General features: G+C 36.9%; 1 protein-coding gene across 4 annotated transcripts in view; it reads right to left on the minus strand.

Annotated features, from left to right (window-relative positions):
• Positions 1-7,670: 7,670 nt before the first annotated feature.
• MTDH (metadherin) overlaps positions 7,671-18,420 on the minus strand; it is a 34,264-nt gene continuing 23,514 nt past the window's right edge. For all 4 annotated transcript variants that reach the window (XM_050890994.1, XM_050890993.1, XM_050890992.1 and 1 more), the window contains 5 exons: positions 18,108-18,227; positions 15,468-15,605; positions 13,784-13,786; positions 11,375-11,531; positions 7,671-9,758 (listed from right to left, as the gene is read on the minus strand). In XM_050890994.1, the coding sequence (XP_050746951.1) occupies positions 9,688-9,758; positions 11,375-11,531; positions 13,784-13,786; positions 15,468-15,605; positions 18,108-18,227 (489 nt within the window). In that variant the 3' untranslated portion in view covers positions 7,671-9,687. The remainder of the gene's footprint in view (positions 9,759-11,374; positions 11,532-13,783; positions 13,787-15,467; positions 15,606-18,107; positions 18,228-18,420) is intronic.

Raw genomic sequence — 18,420 nt, forward strand, 5'->3', positions numbered from 1 at the left:
TACAGAAACTTCCAGTCTCACCCATATTCTTTTCTTCTATGCTAAGAAAAGCGCTTGACTTTCTCTTGGTGTCACATCCTCTGCCAATTTACCTATCTACTGCTTAATATGGAGTCACCAATGGAGATTACTTGGTTGCCAGCCAAGCCTGAAGAACATGCCACCGTAGCTGGTGGCTTTATACTGTGAAAATACCAGCTGGGTTTGCCCCCTTCAGCAGTCTGTCCTGAATCCCCTTGACGGTTGACTTGCTGAGCACATGATAGGGATTCAAACACAGTTAGCGAGTATTTGCCCTTTTCTGCAGCCCATGCAGAGGCAAATTGCAAGTACTGTGCATGCAGTGTAACACCTTTCATATATGCTGTATATATTACAGGTCCATCGTATGTCCTTCATGGAGTACAGAGATACAGCACAGATGGATTTGTTACTTCATGAGCAAGGAAAACACTTCTTTCGGGTGCTGGTAGCGCAGAGAGTTTAACTGGATGAAGTTTGGCCCAATTTATAAATCTTTTGTATGTATTGGGAAATGCAGCTAGGAAAATTACATTAAAAGCTACGTGAGATGGAGCCACCAGTACCGGGTATATGTGTGGGGGGGACTGAAGCTCTCTAGTACTGTATATTTTATAGTCTCTTCTAAAGAGAGACAGATCAAGGCTGCTAATGCTTTCTAATTATAGAAACCAAAGATACTCTTGGCTTCTCTTCATCACAGGCTCCTCCAAGTATGCAAAATGTCCCCTTAGGATCCCTCATGCCAGAAGTAAGATTGATAGTTTAAATAATGAGCCTAATCTTTAATCCTTCACTTCATAGCAAATAGCATCACAAATACCAATATAATTCTACTGAAATAGCATTATTTGGCAACTGATCCCCAAGCGCAGTGTAAACATCACTTCAAAACCCACGTCTCACGCTGCTTTCTGCTGTGTGTCTCTATATAGGTTATCAGTATGAAGTATATTACTGTATTGTGACTGTAAAACATTTTATAGGCATGCACATCTGAACATGTTTGATTATAGTCTGAAGCAACTTTGGGAAATTGTGATTGAGCCAATGCTGCAGAGATCTCCCAGCTCACGGACTGGTAAAAGCACAGAGGAAGTTTAATTGCAATAACACACAATTCTAACTTATCATCTCTGTTGCAACTCATTTAATGTCAAACATCTGTGTACAAACCTTTGCAATACAAGTGGCTTAGGCATGGCATATGGAAACCCCACCTCTGCAGATCAGAATGATACACATTTGTCACTTTGGAGAGCAGCACCTCCTATTTTGTACTAACTCAGCATCTCATTCAGTCATGATTTATGCTGTCTTCCTGCTAGAGCTCGGATAACATGAACTGACTTGGCATTTCAAGTGCTAAACCTCAGGCTGAATTTATTATGAGTGTACATCAGTGCACACCCGGTTTGTGAACTGTTGAACATTTGGCCAACGTTTAAACCAATTCTGAATCTGAAAGTGCTCTGAAATTAAGCCAAACTTGTTGGGGCAAGTCAGTAGGTATGTAACAGTACAATGCTGTTCCTACACGTCCTGCAGCCTCCTTATTGCACACTCTTGTACTGAAGTACATAACACTGTTTGCTCAGCTTCTCAGCGTCCAACTTTCTTTTCAACTCTAACATAAAAAAGCCTGATCACCAACATGACATTCTTCAAAACCAAGCTTACTTTGAAAAATGCAAATCTGCGCATTTTCCCCCTTTCCCTTTGATATTTAGTGCATATGAGCCCTTAAACCACTTAACTGCCACACTGGGTGCCTTAATATTTGCAAGCTAGTCAGCACCCCTTGCTGAGAGTTTTTACTATGCTGAGGGAGACATCCTTAAAGCCCTAGCAGAACACCCCACTGATAGCTCACATCATCTGGAGCAGGGCTGAGCCACTGTTTTGCCATACATAAAGAACACAATTTGCAGTTAGGACTTCTTCCCCCTGTTAGGTGGACTGCTCAAGAAATATTTGGAACAATTAAGTCTAAAGAGTTTAAAGCCTCAAACTGTTATCATGTCCTCCATACAGTAGCAACACGAAGCAGAAGTAAAACACTTTTTGAAAGACAACGTGTGGTGCTCTCAAGAGATGTTAGCGTTACATTAAGTCTTTACATAAGAAAATGCGTTCCAGCATGATGTTCTCTGGCAGCACAGAGCGATGCATTCCAGTGGCATACTAGCACAAAGTCAAGATTTTTAGTGATGGAATTATTAATGCAAAGTGAAGCAGTTGCAATCCTGCTTCCACATGTTCACCTTGTGCTGTATGACAGCCGTTCTGCCTGGAAGCGAGCAGGCAAAAAGCTATTTTCTGATGTGACACACACGACTTCTGACCTCAGGTTTCCCATAGCCTAGGATTTGGACGATGTGACTACAGAAATCCAACACACATGGCAATCCTTGGGTATGTAAAACCTGCCCCCCTCAGTCACCAACATGCCAGACCCTGGAACCCTTCAATTATGTGTCTGTCACAAAGTATTTTTTATATTCAAGGCAGTAAAAGCTCAATGTTTTAATCATTACAAAACCAATCACTAAACCTGCTGTTCTGCATGCCTACTAAGGACTTGCAGTAAAAGACACACTTCGAAAATACCATAAAGAACTTCCACAGTTAACAGCAGGCTGCATGACTTGGATGACTTTGAACCGCATCTCTGGAGTGTATGAATATAAAATAGCACAGTATTGATTTTCCAGCTCAGTTCTATCAAGTGCTGAGCATCCTGAGCCCACTCCAGAAAAGCACTTAAATACGTTTTACTACTACTACTGTTCAAAAGTATGCAAGCCCTAGGTCAAATCTGAGTAACATCATTTTTGCTTACTAAAAAGACAAGTTTTCCTTTTTTTTTTTTTTTTTTAATTAAATCATCACATTAGTTCAGAGCAGACAGCTCTTTGAACCTCCGTCCGTGGAACCTGCAGAAAAGAATTCCACCAAAAAGGAAGAAAATATTTCAAATCTCTACTATGATTAGGACTTTTAAAAGCTTTAAAAATAATCAGCCAAGCATGACTGCGACAGGAAAAAAAAAAAAGGAAGGTATCTATGAGGTGGGGAAGAACCCACATTGAAATCAACTGTGGAAGTCTCATACTTAAAGTAACACCAACATTAACCGTACTCGACATGGTCCACAGACACGACTTCCAGCAGAAATACTGGAGAGCCAGCTGGCGTAAGAATACGACTCAAGTACCACTGCAGCCTTAGCCTTATTTAACAGCTACTCCTGCACGTTCCGGAGGCAAGTCACACAGGCAGCGCAGGTGCAGGTGAACTGGCACTGCTGCTGTAGGGTGTTGGCCAGGCCTGGTCTGCAAGAGCGCACGAGTCACCGTACCATCTCAGATTTGGTTCTTGAAGCGGCTACTCAGACCGTGCTGGCAAGCACGGAGGAGGAGATTCATCTGAAAAAGTTTCAGAGACCTTGAAAGGCTCTAGCTTTCCAGCCAAGCCAAAGGCCAGTGTAATTAAGACACAAAACTGGAACAAACTAGTGTAAGCCAAATGAAAGATGATGCTGGCACGGCAGGGTTACTTGTAACAGGTCACTTGAAATAGGCACCTGAGGTAGCGGCCCCCTCCTAAACTGTCCCTGGCAAAACTCAGTTGGGCCAAAACCACAGTCTTTGTTTCATTGAATTTACAGTGTCCCCTCCCCCCACTATCAGAGAAGTAAATACTGATGGATTACATTCTTTTGTAATTCAGAAGCATCGAAACTCTGTTGGTGGTAACGAAAGGACACTGTTTAACACTGCATTAGTCTAAAGCAGTACAGTCTTTGAAGGACAACACATGGACTTCCCAAACTCTCAACCAAACCTCTGGAGAAAACCACCTTGAAAAGTCCCTGCAGGATTTGACTGACAGAAAATACAACTATTGAGATTTTTTTTTTTATGCATACCACAGAAAAAAACCCACACACATATGGAAAGCCAGGTAGCAGTCGTGGAATTTTATAGTAGTCTGTGTTTTCTGTTCATAATTTTACTACATTCAAACAATACGGAAGCATAACCACCCACTTTAACCATGGCTTTTTTTTTTTCTTTTAAAGGAAATCTGTCTTCATTCAAATGTAAATCATTTTTTAAAATGTTTTATCTGAGATATCTTCTGTAGATTTCACACTCCCTCAGTTAAGGCACAACATACAGCTCCAAAGTCACTGGGCAGAGAGGAGTCATTACTGGGTTACCTGGCAAAACAGGTGCCTATATGAGGAACACTGATGGTCTTCCAACTCTTCTAGATGAGAGCTCCACAAAGTTATCTTAAAAGCTTCCCCTTCCCTCCCCCCCCACCAAGACTGGATAAAGATCTGGAACAGAAGCTTTAAGGAAAACATTCTGGCTGCAAAAATAGTTTTGCCAATTGCGTTTTGATGTTGGGATACTTCAAGCTTGCAGTCAGGAAGAGATTACCTTGTCAGTCATAGCTTGTCTGTCAGGTTTGACTAAGCAAGATAAGGAACTAAAAGATGAACCAAGAATGAAGAAAACAAGAGCTCCAGCATGTGCTAGACCCCCGAAACGCCTCAGCTCCCACGGCATGGATTATTATGGACACATGGAGTATCACCTACTTCAAGCAGCTCTTCTTTTCCTAGGCAAGCACAAAGCAATAGCGGTTGACACTGGTACAACCACATTTGGGAGCCTTTCAGGAGTTGTATGCGTGCAGATCAAATGACAAAAAAATGCGAGGGGCCTCAGAGGAAGGGAGAACTAAACAGCCTGAGCTCCTCTCGGCCTTTTGTAAGGCAATTCTTTCAGTTTTCAAGGCAATGAAGAAAAGTTTAAGGAAATACCGAATCACAGTGTTTACAAATACGGAATTCTAACATAGTTGTTCATTAGCAAACTAATTAATTTTCCACTTTCAGTTATTTAGTTAGAGCTATAAATAACTTTAAATCAAGATGATTTAACTCTAGCAGCCAATCTAGAATCCAGCCTGTGTCTTTTCATAAATTGTAACGACAGCTTCAGCATTGTCTCTCCCTGCTTCAGAAAGACATTGCCTCATTTCTAGTGACCAGAAATTTTGAACCAGAAGGGGCCAAACTGATTTCACACACAATTGCACTCTGCTCACATAAGGTCAGATCTAAACTTCCAACAATGGCAACTTCTTGAGAAAACTAATTCTGTAGTAATTTCAGACATGAATGTGGATATTTTTCAGGTATCTTTCATAATGCCTTTGAAGACTTCTGAGAGCGGAAGCAAAGCTGGTACATCCCCTTGGATATACACCCAGCCACTCAACAGCAGAGGGACCATCAGTTGATACAGCTCCTATTCTTTTAGCTAACTGGCTAAGGCTCAGAAAGACAGGGATCTCCAGTCCAGCATGCCTCTTCAAAAGACACATTAAAGCCTGGCTGTCCAAGAGTGAGTGAGTCCAAGTCACAGTATCACATCAGAGAGGAGTTCTCTCCCATCCAGAGCTTCACTTGCAGACGCAGCTCAAGGCACGACTTTGTGAGCTACGTAGATAAGGATGGTCAAGAAAATAGTATAGTCATGAAAAACAAGCTGTGGCAGCCTTAGTCAGAATGGCCTCTGAAAACAAAGCTCTCAGTAACAAAGTATTTGGTTTATACTTCATCAGATATTTGAAATAAGGAACCACTTAACTCCAAGTCAGAGCCTACTGAACAGCTAAGTGGAAACATTCAGTGTGTAAAAGACTTGCTATCCCTGAGAAGACAGGGAACAGTCTTGAACTAGTCAGTTTTATGAGTTCATTGTGGTGATCCGGTTCTGAGTGGTCCATGACTTACACTCTGCCACGGACTGAATTAAAAATACTGAGCCAAGTTAAGAGGTCACTTGATGCTACAATTAGTATAGAAAATGTACTTGCTTTGAGCTGCAGATGTTCCTAAGCATGTTTTTTAAAGAGCATTGCATGAAACCCTGAAACCAGTAGTTTCATGTCAAGTTTTAAATGCAATTTTTCTTTCCAGAATACACCAAAACTGAAGACATCACAGTTTCAGTAAAGAAACTGATTTTCAGTGAACCAGAAACCTTCGGCTGGGTACAACCAACCAGATATTTAAAGGAACAGAAGTTCAACAGTTTCATAAACTGAAGGGACCCACTATGGACACTAGACAATTTCAGCAATTCAACCAAGTTTCAATAGGAACAGTCTGTGAATCATTAATAGCAACATGCTATACAGTACAGGAAACAATAATTCCACCCCCAACCCCCACCCATCTGACAAAATACAAGTTCTCCCACTTCACTCCCAACACCCATCCCAACTAACAGCAGTTCTGTTAGCCCTGCAGGGAATAAAATCCGTGGTGATACCGCACTACTTTCAGGTTAAGAACTATTGGCCACGCAGCCCTTCTTGGTCCTTCCCCCCACCCAAATTGACTCAACTGATGCTCTTAGTTCTTAAATGAAGCAATTCACTTGGAATTTCAACAGTAAAATAATTTTAGCAGTATCTTAAGAAGTAATTCTGGGTTTTAGTTTTTTTTTTTCTTCCATCTACAGCAGAACAATGAAGAAATCTTTCAGATTGGCCTGGAAAACTGACACTCTGTCCTTCACTGGTACTCAGCAGTCACTAGAATGAGATGCACAGGTACAAGTGACTGCAAGAGACTCGCACTTTTTTTAACAACTGAAATCTTGACTGGCAACCAACTTGAGTCATTTAAGGGCAAAACAACTATGATTAATAATAGCTGAAAGTCTGCTCAAACCATGTATTCTGATGTCTGCACTTTTCAAAAGGCAGTTTCCAATTAGATACAATTCAGTTACAACACAACAATACTAGAAGTATTTCTATAAAGTTTGAAGTATTTTTAATATGTACATTCTTTCTTAGTAAATATTAAAGTAGTGCTTTTCTCTTGCACTTTTTTCTTTAGACTTCTAAAAGGGCATCAGAAATACAGTTTTAACCCCCTCCAGACCAATGCACAGTTCTTACCTTCATAACAAGCACATATGAATTCTGTACACCTTTTCCTCCCCACGAAAGAAATAAAAATATGCCATGACTATCCAATTACACATTATCACAACAAGTTTAAATTATGTATACAAATAATTCCAGAGTATTTAGAAAAAAACAACATATTGGATTTATGAAACCATTCCATGCATTCAACAACAAAAAAAAAAAAAAGAAAAAAGCAAAAATGATTGAGTTTCTTTAAATGGTGTTTTCTCTTTCTATCCAAGTACCAAAGTCTGGATACAGTGTATCATTAAGACTAACCACTGCTTGAGTCATAGAAACATGACAGTACATAGATAATCAAGTTTCTATTTATAGACAATATGCTATACAGTTACTACCTCTTTAATGAATGTCAAAAAAGCAAGTTTCGCTAAGACGTTGAAACTGCACATTAAGAAAACAGTAAGAGGTGCTGCTAAATAGGTAACAACATTTTGAAAGGAAGGCTATGTAATTATATGATCCTGCTTAGTAGTAGCAGTTAATTAGCAGTTCCTATGTTGTTAGCTAGTTTCTTTTTTCCAGAATGACAAGCTATTCAAGAGCTAGAGTTAACCAACCCAGAAATATCACCAATTTTATCTTCGAGAAAAAAAAAAAAAAAAAAAAAGAATTTATGCAATGAAAGCCCTTGAGGGCAGCCTCTCTCATTACATAAAATCTTCATATTTTCTACAAAAGAGGCTCGTAGCACAACATACAGATTGGAAACAGACATTTCGGACATACATCACAAACCTGAATTCAAAGGGTATTCTTTTTAACCTTCACTATGAAGACAACAAGTAAAATTGTAATATTATTTACATGCAAAGGACTCTGCATGATTTTGTAATATCCTATTTTCATGTTTGCCTGAAGATACTCCTTGAAAAGCTGTACTTCAGTTCTAAATTTATTTTACATGAATCTTGACAGGTATCAGTCTTCAGGCATTACTCCTTCCCAGTAAATAAATCAATACTGTCAATATGCTCAATTTATTTTAACAAATCAATTTAGAGTGTCACATGTTCCTGATATACAGGAGTTGATACCTATGCAAGTTAGTATCCGTTTATTAGGAAAGCTCTCCATTAGCAAGGTGCATTTTCAGTACAATTAAAACCAGCTTGCTGCATTAACTATTCTCGCCTTGCAATACTGTTGAACTGCAGTCAAGTACAATAAGAGTACAAGATTGTTTATCAGTACCATGTGTTACAGCTGTTAACAATTCTGTTTGTGCCACAAAACCAGAAGTCAATAATTTAAAAAAAAAAAAAATCTTCGCTCTTTAACCGGATTTACCAGATGATGTTAATTACCATCCTTATCCAACAAATTTTTGTAAAGGCTATTTACAGTGTACATGGCTGAGCATGCACCTTACAGACACAAACACATCTGCCAGTTTGATACCATGTAATTACACAGTGCCTGAAAATGACAACACGTCTTAAACACCATTTTAATTAACAGTTTCAAGCGGGAAATGGTCTTTATTTTACAACTGCTATACTTGCATGAATTTTTATTTTTTTTATATAAAAACACTAACTCCTGTCCAGAAGTCTAGACACATTCTACGTACTACAGGTTAAGGCAGTAAAAAAATGTGTTCCTGATAACTGGTCTTGACAATGTCAATTAAAGCTGTCTGAAGCCATTCCAGTTCTCCAACAGATCTTTGAAATCCCAAATAATTTGTGAGTGAAAAAAAATTCACTTTGCTTTCTTCAGAGTTTTAGTAACAGAGAACAGAACAGAATTGGGTATGGCAAGTTAAAAAGCGTTAACGGAAGGGAATGTTTGATTTCAATTCATTCCATGAGTTTAAAAGTTGAAAGAAAACAGTTTTAGATAGGAGTCTGAATCAACCAAGAACTGTAGGGAATGAAGGAGAAAAAACCAATTTTATGCACATTACTGCATTCTTAAAAATATACTGTTATCTTCAATAATTCAAGTAAGGTAATAGACATTATCAAAAATAACTTCATGAACCATACTCAAGTTTCAAATCACATTCTCAAACTTTTAACCCAAAGCAGTTTTATTGTGTTAACTTCATATAATAAACCATGAAGGTCTGACTGTACAAATGGTTAATGATTTGCACTTGTGATTCCTGTAATAGCTAGCAGACTTGCTAACCAACTTACTGTAAAGATATGGCAGATTATGTATTTAATCAAAGCACTTTGATTTAGGCATGAAACAAATTCAAATGGTTGACATTCTGTGCTTCTAATGCATCACTCATAAGAGAGGCAAGAAACACCCACTATTGTACAGACAATTATTTTTACAGAAAACCCTTCCTTGAAATTAATCTTTTATCCGCAGCTGTAGATGAGAGTATAATCTGTTGTAAACAGGGCACTGTGTTGTAAAACCAGTTTTTTTTTTTAATTAAGATCTCTCTCCAAAAGTTGGAAAAACAGACTCTTCAGAATGTCTTTCAAATGTAGCATGTTCTGTTTGCTATATCATAAAGTTACTTCCTTTGATTCCTTTTTAAAGATGTTTGTTCACAGCAGTTCTGTTTTTAAAAATTGTTTGAAATTTATATAAAATTCTGTACATGTTCACAAATTATTGCATAAACAGCATAATCTTCATGACAATATTCAGCAACACATGTCCATCTCAGGAAGTTCACGTTTCCCTTCTTGCTTTTTTCTTCTTTTTAACTTGTTTGGGGGATTCCCAGCTTTCTTCAGACTTTGCTAAAAACAAAACATAACTACAGTGTTAAGACTGAGAAAGTTTACACAGAATTTTAGTTTTAAAACCCTGGATAGTACACCCCATGTTATTATGAAGTAATTCAGAACAATCAACTAGCATGATTTTTGAAGGAGAGTTATATTTACCTGCTTCTCCCAAATAGTCTAATTTGAAGTGCATCTAAACCAACATTTGCTAATTTCAACCTACTTTTTTACACCATAAATACATAGTGTGACACACAATGAAGGTCATTCATTTTGTAGATGTATTATTTACAGTAAAGTCATTTTTTGACTAACTGGAAATAATGTACATGTACACAATTGAGATTAAATGTTCACTTTTATCAGATTACACTGTTTTTAACCACTAAATGTAAGTGGTATGTCAGAAGAGTATTTTTAAAAATAATGAACTATGTAAAGTTGTGGTTACATAGAATCCATAATCAAATAAAGCAGCACTATGTTATTTTATTAAAACAGATTGCCTCACAACATGCTGGCTGCCAAAAGTGGTAAATCAGGTAAAATATTTTATATGCTGAATGTAAGAGATGTTCTTTCAATTGCTGAGGCATGAATCAGCCACAAAAGCCTTCATATTTTAGAACCAGAACAAAAAGTTGTAAGTTGACACATGGACTTGAAAAATTGTTTAATATATTCAAAACGAAGAAGCCAATTAGTGCAGTTGAGTGAGACTAATATTATGAAATCATCTAGTTTCTTCTGCAGTCATTAAAAACTGGTTTAGTACTTCAACACTTAGCCAGGAACTTCTTACAAAATGTCAGTATTTATTAATCTCATTAAAAAGTCTAATTCAAACAACTTTTTTGTTTTGTTTTTAAAGCAATGCCTTTTACCTCCTGACTTGCGTTCTAATTTTTCTGTCTTACTGGGTGAATATTTCAGTACAAGCACTTTTCCCGAGTACAACAGAGGATATGTTTGACATCTCTGGGCACAGCACATTTTTAAAAAGCAATATACCTGCAGTAGTTCAGCCCGATGTATGTGCTGTTAGGCTACAACAAAAATAAGTGCATCACCCAATACCTTTCTACTCCCATATTAGCAACTGTTTTCCTCCATGATTACTACATTTCATGGAAGTATATGGAAAAAGATGTTAATGAGCTAAGTCAAAAAAACCCCCAGCAGGTTGAAAATTGAATTGCTTGTATTTTTTTGCAAATTTCTGGTAGCTAAACATCCTGTCAACTGCTATGTTAGTACCCATCTGTTCCACTGAAGACTTGCAAGCAGATCTTTGAAACAGTGTTGGCAGAACTACTTAGTCACAGCATGGAGCTCCAGTCCTGACGGTGAAGAGCACGTCCAAACGTCTGTTAAAGACTGGACAAGGCCAACAGACACTTTCAGTCATTCAAGCATACAAAGCCAGTTTTTCCTCACAGTGAAAGCACATTTGTCAAAGTACTTCAATGAAAGCTAAAATATGGCAAGACATACAAATGAAATACATAAGTACCTAATACAGCACTCTAAACCCAAACCTCAGGGCAAAGCATTCTGACTACATACGCTCTACGGGAAAAAAGTACACCCTGAATTCAGAGAAATTAATTGTACTGAGAGACACTTACTCTGTAGAGGAGGCACACTGTTTTGCTTAATATTGGGACTAGAAACATCTGTCTCTTGCAGCATCTGTGGCACTTGGGAAGCGATCTTGTCAGAATCGCTCTCTGATACAATTACAGATGGCTCAGTAGAAACAGCAAGCGAAGGAGCCTCCTCAGGCTATTTGAAAAACAGAAAAAAGTTTCCAAAAGTTTATTAAGTCATACAAAAGTAAAACACTTATACGGTGTCATTCTGGCAGTATACTTAGCAGCTGCTGGAAAGATGGCATTGAAAAATTAAGCCAGTATTAAAATGCTTCAAAATTTTAAATTAAGGCTGCAAGACTATGACTGCCATCTAGTGCCAAAACTTTTAGTTGCGTACAAGCAAAGATAAACCACATGAATTCTTCTTAAAATACATGACATGCACAGAAAGGGAGAACAATCTAAAAATCACTAAGATCCTAAAAAGATTCTAGAATACATATTCAGAAGAGATGCAAGATGGTGACACATATGCATTTGGTTGCAAGGCAAACAGGCAAGCTGTACAAGTCCAAATACGCAACTCAAAACCCAAAACAAATCAAACTTTTATAAAATTTAGAAAGCATTTGCAGTCATTCCTATCAACTGCTCAAAACACTGTATGTTTATGTTCGAATAACAGATATTTGCGAGAGCAGTGAGAAAGCATTTCAGTGGAAACTACTGTAGGAATAACTGCCAAGTAAAAGATATTCCTAGTATTTTCCAATTACCCGGTCTACTTTGAAGGTTCCCACTACAGAGACAAGATGTAACTGTAGCTTACTGTGTAGCACTTACTGGAATTAAAGTACAGTAGAACAGAAGTCAAAATGCAAAAAACATTTTGACATTCCAATAGGAAAGTCAGAACATAAAAAACATATGATATCACAGCAGGTGACCTACTGACAAAAGGCTTCAAATAAGAGTATATTAGAAAACAGTGCCTCAGTCAAGCAATAAACCCTAAACTTTGTGATGTTATTAAGAAGTCACGGCTATAGTTGCACCACAACAGCCAGGACCTGGAACTATCACAACGAAACAGTGAAGTCTACATCCAGCCCTTGAAGTGGATGTACACAGATCCTACATTATTGTGATCAGTTTGTACTTTTTCCATCACTGTAATGTAAGCATCTCAAAAATTTAGTCAGAACATACAAAAGAGCAAAAAGATACTTTTTTTACTTTTCTTTTTAATCATATCATACTGAGCAAGAAGTTAAACAGCTTTAATTAAAAAAAAATCCAACACATGAATTTCGAGGGTAGCAGTTCTCTAACCTTTTATGAATAGAGGAGTTTGCTGTGCCCTTCCACATCAACTGAAACAAGTTTTAATAACTATAATTGCAGTATTTCTCAATCTACTGAAAATATGACAGTCTTGAATTTTTTTTTTTTTTTAATATCAACCATGCTGATAAAATGAACTCCCATCCTACAGGATTTCCACGCTTAGCCAATTCTAATGTTGTCTAACAGTTAGCAATTATCAGCTACATAAATATGTGAACTCTAACAAAATGGATGCGACCTCTAAAACAGAAGGAGGACTTAAAGCTCCTAGTTGTGCAAGGTAATTGATTCAGGTCACTGGTATCAGTTTTGTTAGGACAGAGTCACTCTCCACCTGTAGGTAAAGCAACTCAATTAAGATTTAAATGGCATACAGCTGCCTCAGGTTGACTAACAAACATGTTGCAGCTTGAACATTAAAGCCTGCAGTATTACCGCAAATGTAACTATACAGTTACATACAGCATTATCTGGACATTTTTCAAAATACCATACTTCTGTCTGAATTTTGAATGAGGGGAACTGGACAGTGATACCAAACATTAAGAATCAGGTACTACTATTCGCTAGGATATTCTGTGTTAACAAATCAGTTCAGAAAAGAAACTTGAAACAATGAATAAAGCCTATTTGATAATATAAATAGTTAGATGCATAATTCTACAATTTATTAATGAAGTAGTGACTTGTGAAACTGTTATAAATGAAGGATTTCCAAAGATATCTCTTCATTTAAAACCTGTGCCTGCTGATAAAATGCCAAAGGTTTCCACACAGCCCAATGCATAATATGAGAAAAATACCATCACCAGATAAAACCAGAAGTGTTCAACATTCAGATGTTTCTGGTCTTTATGAAGATATTCTGGATAATAACTTATTTGTACTCAGTTTATTTTTCCTCATATTTGGTTCTCGTGTTTTGGAGCATGTGCTCAAGACTAGACTACCTGCCTTGGAAACTGAGGTCATCCATTTCACACATCAGTCACAGACTGTTTCTAAAACATTTTGGAACAGCCAAGTCAAACAATATCAGAAAGCATCTTTGCATGTGTGAAATCACAATGAAGCCAAATCTGATGGCAAGGAGACTTGCTAAAGACTGATAGATCATCTGCATTGTCAGATACAACAATTCACAAGTTGTCCTTTATCAAGTCCAACTAACTTCCAGAGAATGTTTTCAGTAATAGTTTTGTTTGCCCTTTGCCCCCACACCAAGTTTAATACAGACTATGTCTTGTTTCACAAAATTGCCACTAACACAGCTATACTTAGGCACATATACGAACAGATTGAATTTAAGACTCAAGAGTAACAGGAGCACTCAAGCCCCCCAAAAATACTGCACAGTGTAGGTCTACATCAGAACTGATGTGATCAAATCACCTAGGAAGTTGGGTATGGTTTTAAACACTAAACAATTGAGCAAAGTCTACTGAAACTGGGCTGATATTTTGGCAGTGCCAACACCTCGTGAGAAAAAACAAAATATCTAACTGCAGATCAAAAGAATCATTACAGGTAGCTGAAAAGTATTTCTCAAATCAATTTAGAGTTCTAAATTGCAAAAGCTAGACTTTTGGGATGCACCAGTACACCTCTTTCTAGATATCAAAAAAACCCACCTTGATGTCACAATCCAAATATGAGTTTTCTGTCTAAACATTTTCAACTATGGCCTCCAACACAAAACAATGTATTTGCTCTTAAGTTTTTTAAAAACACACACTGGCAGGAATAAAGCCACTTGCACACATAGGCAGATGTCTTTTTTTCAGATACAGCTTCAAAAAAACCCCACAAAAACCAACTTTGCACTAGTCAGAATAGTTAGCTGTTGCTAACCTTGAATAAAAGTTGAACTGAACCTGAACTAAATATAGTAAAAGCTCTACTTAGATGTAGGATATTTAGAATAAGCTAAAAGTATGTCTGAATATGCTTTTCAAGGCACATGTTCTCAATAAAAGCTTTCTGTACTTTTTCTTTGGTGACCTGCAGCCTGTCATAGAAGATTCCATTCTAATATTTTCATTTGAATCTTAAGACCTTGTTATCTTTATAAAACAAATGCTTAGCAATTAAAAAGTAAACCTCAATATTCTGACAGCTATTCTGTGGTACCAAACTGCTGTCTCACTGGTATTGTTCACTCTTTATGGAACACAAAACCAATGCCACTAGAAATATTAAATACTCCTTCCTACAATGTGATGCTTGTAGGATAACAGTATCTAAAAGAGTTGGAGAAAGATTAAAGAGAACTTGTATTCTCTAGAATATTTGTTTCAACTGTGAGCTGAAGCAAACAGTCAGTTTGTGAATTGGTTCAAATGAAAACTTTTCTTATTCAGTCATTAACGTTAAGCTCAGCACAGCCACTAAAAATCAAATTTAGACTGCATTTAAGTCAGAATATAAGTTAGTAACACTTCATTCTGTTGCAATGAAACAGTAAAATATGCTATTAGTCTTGTGCTTGGACCTATTAGTTCTTAGGTTTCCAAATTTCAAAGTTTTAAACTATTGCTTGAATATTCAAACATGAAAATGACAGTTATGAAAGTGACTACTGATTTAGAAGATACTGCTTTTCAGAGTAGACATTTGTTTTAAAACTCGTGACTGACCTATATCTAAAATTCAACCTCTCAATCACCTTTATATTCATAAACATATAGTCTGAAGCAGTATTCTTACTGTAACCTTACATACACAAATTAATGTTTCAATGGACTTTGAGCACTTCCAAATCAGAAATTGTAACATAAACCCAATTTTTTATCCCTACCTTAGCTGGTTCACTAGTACTTATGGTCTTCAGAGAAAAAGCTATTTCCTGCTGCGGTTGAACTTTTGAGGTATCCTCCTGAAATTCCTCTCCAGCTTCTCTATCCAGTTCTTCAGTGTCCTACAAAACGGGGGAGGGGGAGGGCGGGTGGGAAAAAAAAATACCCTGTGTTTGCAGTAAAGTTCTGACTCTTCTTCCTTGCACATTAGTTTTGTTGCCATAATCAGCTTCTATAACTAAGAGAATCTATCTAAAAAAAATATTGAAGTAGTGGTAGGCTAATATTAGCCTACACTAACACTCAACATTTATAGAACGTAATACAAAAATACTCACAGAACCCAATAAACCCAATAAACCCCAGAAAGCAGCATTCTTCATGCAATTTACTAACAAAAATCCCAATCTCTGAATGAACTGCACTTTACACTCCTGTGAAATTATAAGGATGTGAAACTAAACTGAAGTTACTCTAAAAACTTTGCAAAAGTATCATGATGAGACTTGACTGCTCTCAGTTCTGTGCTTTGTCACAAGTAAAATGTTTTAAATGCAAGCTCTGCATATTAACCTGTCCAGTTTTCTATCATATATTAAGCTTTAATAATGTTTTTGCAACCTAATTTAGTCTGCCATGATGCCTGTAAAACAAACCTCTTGGTACAGAAACTGCAAACATATCCAAAGTATCCAAGAGTCTCAACCTTTATTCTGTAAACACTCTAATGGTGAAAAGTTCTCATTTTACATGAGGAATTAGTTACATTTGTTTATAGCACCAGAAGAATCCTGTAGTGGTGAACAGTAAATAGAACACAGGTCTCCGGTTTTAAGCTGGAAATACCTCTTGAAACATTGTTCCTTCACTTATTTCCCCTGGAACCTTGTGAAAATGCAGTCATAGTCTAAGTCTGTTGATTCCTGACAGGAAAGAATATATATTGCCTTACATCTAGCTCTGAAGGTAGCTTCCACTGCCTTGAGAAACACTGAAGTCAACAAATGCGAGCGTGAACACTTAAGGATAATCAATGAGAAAGATGATGCTGTTTAAATGAACATGTTCAATTTTCAGAGGATCAATATAGAAATTTTAAGTGAGTTTGAAGTAGGACTGGCAAGGTAAATTACTGAACTGCTATAACAAGGATAACTTATCTGTGATGTATTAGCAGTTCTGTCTGTTCCTATCAAGCAACACTGCACAATTTTCCATAGAAATTTAATACAGAGAAATTTTCACCTTTAAACTGATGATCTCATAGACTGACGGATTGAAAGAAAAAGTAAGAAGATCAGAATGGTTGGAGACCAATAGGTAGAATAAATGAATCTGATTATGTTAACATGGAGAGTAGGATTCCATTTGACACATACAACTTAAAAGGCAGCTCATAGGCAACGGAAAAAAAACATTTCAGAATGCACTCACTGACCTTAAGATCCATGCAAGACATCTGCAAACACCTGTTAACCACAACCTATTAATCTTGACTTACACTTAGAGTCATTGCAGATACCAGAACATGACAGCTTTCAATTACAAAAAAGCTGCAGTGCTAGTACCCTCAGTTTGAATTTGCCTCAAAAGAAACACTGCAGATTGACACAAGCATCCACCTCCACATAGACAACTTTAAAAGAATTCTATGTAATAGGAATTTAATCTTTTAAAATTGTTTTAATAAAATCTCAGACTGATAATCATAAAAAGCAAAACCAAAGCAAGAATGACTGAAGTAATGCTTTCCCCCTCTGTCCAATTCACCTAGTCAGATTCAACTGAGCATTTAACATTTTGTAAAGAATGTAAATTATGAATGGCTGTTCACTACAAGCAGAAGCAGGATGCGTTCTGAGCATGAACTATTAAAAGCTTTTTCCTATTAGGAAAGTACTTGTTTTCATCTATTCAAACATGATTCAATTGCCAAGTGAAGTGCAATCTGCTTTTGCTATTTTTACAAATCTGTTTCAATGTAATTCTTCAAAAGCTATTTAACTAACACAGAAAACTCAACCATCCTCCGTTTGCAAATACTATCTATCTCATTCAAATCTAACTCACAGAGTAGCTCCACCTACTGAGTTCAAGGTTTTGATACTTACCGTTGCACATAAATCAAGCTACGACAGTACTTCAGAAAACCACTATATTCTCATAGAACTGTACTTGAAGACAGCCTAAGAGAAAACTTCAATTTCTCTTGTTCTCTTAGCTAGCTATGTCCACTAAGGCAGGTGTCTTTCAAAGGACAGGAGGAGAAGGCTTCCCATGCAGAGGAAAGTTCCTCCTGGAAGCATCCCTACAGTACAGAATCCTGATTTGATAGAAAATAAACAATTCAGGATAAATACTTTCCACATATTTCATGCTTCCCATAAATCCAGCAAAACTACGTTGTATTCACAAGTCAAACATGGAATAATTCAAATTAAAGGAAATACTTGTAAGAGAAGGATTACTTTAACTCTTGAGAAACAATAGTAGACAATCCAATACCATAAGGAAATGAATTTCCCCAAAATAATTTTTGCTTAAGACACTAATATACAAAAATAAGGTGATTTTGTGAATTCCTCACAACTGCCTTTCAGACTGTCCAGATTTTGTTCATTTACCTGTGCAGGAGAGTTAGCTTCTTCACCCTGCTTCTTCTTTTTCTTCTTCTTTTTCTTGGATTTGCCACTTGTAGAACCCTGAAGAATTGGCTCTGCTTTTTCTCTTTCATTATCTGAAGCCTTCATATGGGAATATAAGATACTTAGCATTTAAAATGACAATGAAACGTGCCTTCTATAGACTAAATGCAAATTAACAGCTATAAAGAGTTTTATTGCATATAAAAGTATAAAGGAACACAATCTTATCTGTTCACTTCATTTTAGGAAGACCACATTCTTTATGTGCTATCTGGTAATATAGGTACAGGAG

The sequence above is a fragment of the Gymnogyps californianus genome, chromosome 2, assembly GCF_018139145.2.
Source record: "Gymnogyps californianus isolate 813 chromosome 2, ASM1813914v2, whole genome shotgun sequence".
In the NCBI taxonomy this organism is placed as follows: domain Eukaryota; kingdom Metazoa; phylum Chordata; class Aves; order Accipitriformes; family Cathartidae; genus Gymnogyps; species Gymnogyps californianus.